We start from the raw sequence: 6,534 nt of genomic DNA on the forward strand, positions 1-6,534 counted from the left end.
GACTTGATATAATTGAGGCCAACTGCATATCATAGTTCTTCCCATCTGGAATTGGTACGTGGAAATCCTCCAAGCATTTCCCATCTACGTAAGTTCGGGTGTGCTGCATACATCCCGATCTCACCACCACAGCGGACATCTATGGGCCCACACAGGAAGTTGGGGATCTATGTGGGGTACAAATCGCCGTCGATTATTAAGTACCTGGAACCCCTGACTGGGGATCTGTTCACAGCCCGTCACGCTGATTGCATATTTAATGAGGAACATTTTCCGGCATTAGGAGGAGATTTCAAGTACCAGAAAGAATGCCCGGAAATTGATTGGAATGCTCATTCCATTTCATCCTCTGATCCACGTACCCATGAGACCGGACTTCAAGTTCGGAGGATCATTAATTTGTAACATCTTGCAAATAATTAGCCAGATTCATTTACTGATTTGAAAATTGTTACAAAATCCTTAAACCCGGCCAGAAACATGCCAGAAAGAGTGGAGGTACCAATAAAAACCACTCAACTCCCTATTCCTAAAAAGAGGGGAAGTAGTACAGCCTCTGACCCGGAGCATGCTTCTAGCAAGCAGCAAAGGAAATCGAGGAGAAAAACCTCGGAGTCAGTAAATGCAGGTCAACTCAACGTTGACAAACACCTGATGGGTAGTATACACCCAGTGGAAGGGCAACCTCCACAACCCAGTTCCAGTGTGCACAAACTGACTGGGACATCGGAACACCCAGACTCGATCGTATTGGGAAATCATGAAGAGTCACTAGGGGTGCAGGAAATTTCCATCAACTATGTTGATTTTGGAGAATCATTTGACCGTAAGACTACGACTGTCGACATATTTTTTGCTGAAAAGATTGCAGATACCCTTCTCACTGATCATGATACAAGGTCTATCGTTGAGTGCCAAAAGCGCTCCGATTGGCCTAAATGGAAGGATGCAATCCAAGCAGAAATTGCCTCGCTTAACAAAAGAAAGGTATTCACTGAAGCAATACCAACACCTCCCGGTGTTTTCCCTGTGGGATTCAAATGGGTTTTTCTCCGGAAACGGAATGAGAACAATGAGGTGGTGAGATATAAAGCAAGGCTCGTAGCAGAAGGTTTCACGCAGAAACCTGGCGTTGATTTCACTGAAACATATTCTCCAGTAATGAGTGCAACCACTTTCTGATATCTTATATCTTTGGCAGTGCAAAATCGTCTATCTATGCAGTTGAGGGACGTTGTGACCGCATATCTTTATGGGTCACTAGATTCGGACATATATATGAAGGTTCCTGATGGAATCTCTGTCCCGAATAAAAATGCAAAACGCAACATGTATTGTGTAAAGCTGAATAAGTCACTATATGGCTTAAGGCAGTCGGGACGGATGTGGTACAACCGACTCAGTGAGTTCCTTCTTCGGAAAGGTTACTCCAATAGTGCTGATTTCCCATGTGTTTTCATCAAGAAGTCCTCTACAGGATTTTGCATCATTTCTGTGTATGTTGATGATCTCAACATCATCGGCAGCACACCAGACATTGATGAAGCACGCAATCATCTAAAGATGGAATTTGAGATGAAGGATTTGGGTAAAACTAAATTTTGCTTAGGTATTCAAATTGAGCATCTTCCCTCAGGAATCATGGTACACCAATTTGCTTATATCCAGAAAATATTGGAGAAATTCAATATGGACAAATCCTATCCATCTAAAACTCCCATGGTGGTTCGATCTCTAGACGTAGAGAAAGATCCGTTCAGACCAAAGGATGATGGAGAAGAGGTGTTGGGACCTGAAATTCCATACCTTAGTGCTGTTGGAGCGCTTATGTATCTTGCAAATTGCACAAGACCTGATATTGCATTTGCAGTGAATCTACTTGCTAGACATAGTGCAGCTCCCACAAAACGTCATTGGTCTGGAGTGAAGAATATCTTTCGATATCTCCAAGGCACAAAGGATCTTGGCCTATTTTTCCAGTTCCTGAAAAATCAGGACTCTGATGTGATTGGATATGCAGATGCCGGTTATTTGTCTTATCCCCATAATGCCAGATCTTAGACCGGCTTCGTGTTCCTACATGGTGGCACTTCTATATCATGGAAGTCTTCGAAACAGACTCTGGTGGCAACATCTACCAATCATTCTGAAATAATTTCATTATTGGAAGCAACATGTGAATGTGTATGGCTTCGCAGAATGATTAACCACATACAACAGTCATGTGGAATGGATTCGATAAAATCACCTACCATTATCTATGAAGATAATGTGGCCTGTGTTGCGCAGATGCAAACATAATACATCAATAGTAATATCACCAAGCATATTTCTCCTAAATGGTTTTCTCCCATAATCTTCAGAAAAGTAGGGAAATAAGTATTCTGCAAGTCAAATCATGCGACAACCTTGCTGATTTATTTACCAAGTCTCTACCAAATTCTACATTCCAGAAATGTGTTCATGGAATTGGTATGCGAAGACTTAGGGACTTGCAGGTGTAAGGGGGAGTCTCTTCTTGAGATATCCTCATTTTAATGACATCACATTATGCTATCTTTCTTTGTGAGTATATGTTTCAGGGTCTCATCAAAGATTTTATGAAGAACTTTTGAAGGAGAATTTTTTGTGAGATGATAGAGCTTTTCGGACAATCGTGAAGATGATCTACATGATCAAGCATAGATTAGGGGGAGTGTTAAAAATAATTCTGTAATTAGGGGAAAATCTCCCCTTGCCCAAACCGTCGTTGCGGTTTGTCCCGCAACCGATGCCTCCCTTCGAGATCTCCTAGAACCGACGCCTCCTCGAGGGATCATCGTGTCTCTTCGGGACATATAAAAGGGGACTTGTAACCATCGATCAAGAGGATTCGATCATTCTGATTCAAACAGAAACTTTTCCCTGCGTGCTGCTTCCGGACTCCTCCTCCTCTGTTTCCTGTAAAAGCAGAGTTTCTCATCTCAAGCAGAGAAGTGCTTCTCCCTCATCTCTCGTCGGAAATCAGTCGATGCTTTTCTTGTGAATGATCCAAGACCCGAATGGAGATGCATATAAATGGGACGATGGGGCCAAGTTTCTTTTTAGAAAGATGAATTTTGAAACAATTTGTGCTGTAGTTGCGAACGTGATTACAAGATTATCGACGCCCCCTACTGCAGGGGCATCGACCCAAATCCCGTGACTGATGCCGGACTAGGAATGAAAGCAGACCCAAATCCCGGGAGTGTATAGTATATCTTAACCATGTTTTAACTAATTTTGGGCGAAAACGGAGTACCGATCTGTGGTCTGGTCCATTCGGGCCGCTACACATTTCTAGTCTGTGTCAGGATGAATCTTCAGGCTCTTGAGTAAAGCACTCCTTTTTACCCCCGTAGGAAAAAAAAACCCAGCTAATGCTCACACCAATTAGTGACAAGCACAATACCAATCAAACATTTCTTGTAGAGAAAAGACATATATATGTAGCCTCTGGATGGATGGTTGATTGATCGTTTGCATGACAAACCGGCACTGCCAATCGAGGCCTCACGGAAGCTCTCTTGGGCATTTAGCAGTATCCAGCAGGAGATTGGGACAAGGGGAAGTTGGTTATCCCGCAGGAGGGAGCTGAACAGCCCATATTGCATGTGGAGACCCAAGTCAAGCCGACATGCAAGTGGAGTCCCCTGCCGGTGAGCTGGACGAAACTCAATGTAGATGACTCCTTCAATCCTGGCGACGGGATGGCAGGCACGGGAATGGTGCTGTGGGACCACAATGGCAACGTCATCTTTTCAGCGTGCAGGTCTTTGTGGTCGTGCCCGGATGCCCTTCATGCAGAGCTTGCGGGATGCATGGAGGGGCTGGCTCTAGCGCACCCGTGGACGAACCTTCCACTTATCTTGAGATGTTATAGCCTTAATGCAGTCCAGTTGATCAATGCTAGGAGCAAGGATCGGTCACAATATGCCATGGTCATTTCGGAGCTGAAGAGGTTGATGGGTGAGCGGGAGTGTATTATACTTATATCTTTAGAGAGCAAAATAATCTTAACCATGTTTTAGCTAATTTTAGGCGAAAACAGAGGACCGAACTGTGGTCTGGTTCCGTTCGGGCCGCTACACATTTCTAGTTTCTGTAGGGATGAATCTTCAGGCTCTTGAGTAATGCACTCCTTTTTACTCCTTTTTACACATTTCTAGCTGCTCGCTCACACCAGTTAGTGACAAGCACAACACAAATCACGCATTTTCTTTTAGAGAAAAGACATACGTTTGATTTTATAAATAAAGCCACACAAATCACACACGTAAATATTCAAACAACAAAGGATCGCTGACGCTGCATCGATACCTACATGAAACGAAATACAGAAAAAGAAATGCCAGGCGGCTCATGAACTGACGAACGCTGATTTTATAAAGCGTCCAGTCAAATGTCCTGATGCTGCATCGATACCAACAATATATGCGACGAATGCTGCATCGATCGCTGCAGGCTCCGCTGGTTTTATAGAGCATCCTGTCAAATGTCTGACACAGAATAGCAAAAAACCCAGGCTATTCGCTGTAGGGAGTATCCGTTCGGTTCGAAATATCTGCCAACTACTGAAAAAAATTCAAGTATACGGTGCCGTTATATATCTACACAACCAAGCAGTCTTATGTCTAACAGAACGTGTTGCCATCGGAGCGGTACTTCCCTTAACCATGGCCAAGCGCTTGCTGCCATGGATCAGTGTCTTGGTCGTGCTCTCGACGCTGTGGCGCTCGTGCAGCCCGGCCGCCGGCGCCGACCCGACGGCCGGGTTCACCGCCGTGGAGGTCACGGAGGACCGGTTCAAGCTCCACAAGCCGTATGACCTGCCGCAGGAGCAGCGCTACGAGCTCCGCGCCGACGGCGTGCGGCGGTTCTGGGTCTACTGCGACGACAAGCCCTTCCGCGCCGGGAGCCCCACCAAGCCGCGCTCCGAGATCCTCCTCAACGTAGGTTGCATCAATCTCTCCTACACTACTAAACCAAACCTTCCTCACATTGATTTCTGACGGATTAGCAATGGAGTTTTGTTGGTTTGACACGTCGATTTTGGTTTCCAATTCCGGGGTGGAGCAGGTAACGTACAGCTCCGGGGTGTGGCAGTTCGAGGGGTACGGCTACGTGCCGGCCGGCACGACCGGAGTGTCCGTGATGCAGGTGTTCGGCGCGGCAGGCCCGCCGCGGAACACGACGCTGATGCTGCACGTCTACGGCGGACGGCTCGTGTACTACAACGATGAGACCAAGGTGGTCGACAGCCACATCTACGACCGGTGGTTCAGGCTCAACGTCGTCCACGATGTCCAAGCGTCGGCCCTCACCGTGTTCATCGACGGCGACCAGAGGCTGGTCGTCCCAGGCTACGGCGGCGACTTCCACTACTTCAAGTTCGGTGTGTACACGCAAACGGACCCCTCGCACTACATGGAGTCGCGGTGGAGGGATGTCAAGGTCTACACTAAGACTTCCTACTGAAAAATGTAAGAAATCAACCTGCAAGATTTCGGCATGAATTACTTGGGGACTGGAGTACATTTGATTGGCATGTGGAAGAAAAGAATTTTGTACTTATTAGTGTGATGATGCAATGGATTAATGGATACGGTACATATGTCTCTATCTGCCATGAGAAATTAATGCAGTAGATGTTGTGGCACATCCATGATTACAAATCACCCCGGTCGGTCCAGTGCGTCGCTCTCTAAGAGCATCTACAGCTGTTCCTCTTTTTTTTGATTCGCAAAGCTTGTGTATCCTTTCATTGATAGAAGAAGATAGAATGAGTACATGAGATGATACAGCACATGACACGAACGTAAGGGGCATGAACATGGTGCCCGAAGCGTAAAGACGAGAGATGCTCGACCCAAACAAAGAAGAACACAGCTAAACTCTCCGACTAGAGAAGCTATCCAACTAGCAACCAAACTACCAACATCTCCAAAACTAGCACTGAGGACGCCACAAGCAAAACAAGACAACGCCTTCACGAAGAAGAACGACACCGAGACGCCATCGTCATCTGGTCCAGAAAACCGGACCTAGGGTTTTCCCTAAAGCTCGAAGAGCGGCGCAGAAGATGGCCATGGCAGCGCCTTCAAGAAGGGCACGACATCCACAGATGTCGCCCTTGCCAGCATAAGTTGCAGGGATTTTGCCATGGCCAAATTCCGAGCAATCCCAAGCCGTCGGAGCACAGATCGGATACGAAGCAGTCATGCCTACGCCGGAGCAGCGACTGTAAGAAGGGCAGTCGCACCCGACGCTGAAGGAGACATCAGGTGCCGCTGGACGCGTGAGCTTCGGAGGAGGGCGAGGCTGCGTGGCTGAGCGGAGCGAAAGGTGGCGGGGATGTGACGGTGGCCGGAGCCCCGGTCGAGCCATGATCTGGACGGGAGCGTAGACCCCTGCCACTGGGACCGGAGCAGCAGGGTGCACCGGCGTGCCCAAGGAGCCAGAAGGTGACACAGCTCCCAAAGCATGCCGGAAGCAAAGAACTACTGGGATGGACGG

General features: G+C 47.2%; 1 protein-coding gene across 1 annotated transcript; it reads left to right on the forward strand.

The window, feature by feature from the left end:
• The first annotated feature begins 4,679 nt into the window (after nucleotides 1–4,679).
• LOC125520427 (citrate-binding protein-like) lies at nucleotides 4,680–5,496 on the forward strand. Its single transcript, XM_048685340.2, has 2 exons — nucleotides 4,680–4,970; nucleotides 5,098–5,496. Exons 1-2 carry the CDS (start codon nucleotides 4,695–4,697, stop codon nucleotides 5,494–5,496), a joined length of 675 nt encoding a protein of 224 aa, XP_048541297.1. The 5' UTR covers nucleotides 4,680–4,694.
• The last annotated feature ends 1,038 nt before the right edge of the window (nucleotides 5,497–6,534 follow it).

The sequence above is a fragment of the Triticum urartu genome, chromosome 7A (assembly GCF_056163025.1).
Source record: "Triticum urartu cultivar PI428250 chromosome 7A, HENAU_Tu73, whole genome shotgun sequence".
NCBI lineage: Eukaryota > Viridiplantae > Streptophyta > Magnoliopsida > Poales > Poaceae > Triticum > Triticum urartu.

Coding starts and splice junctions, on each gene's coding strand:
- LOC125520427 (XM_048685340.2), top strand. CDS start 4,695: ATGGCCAAGCGCTTGCTGCCATGGATCAGTGTCTTGGTCGTGCTCTCG. Junction 4,971..5,097: donor GCTCCGAGATCCTCCTCAAC/GTAGGTTGCATC, acceptor GGGGTGGAGCAG/GTAACGTACAGCTCCGGGGT.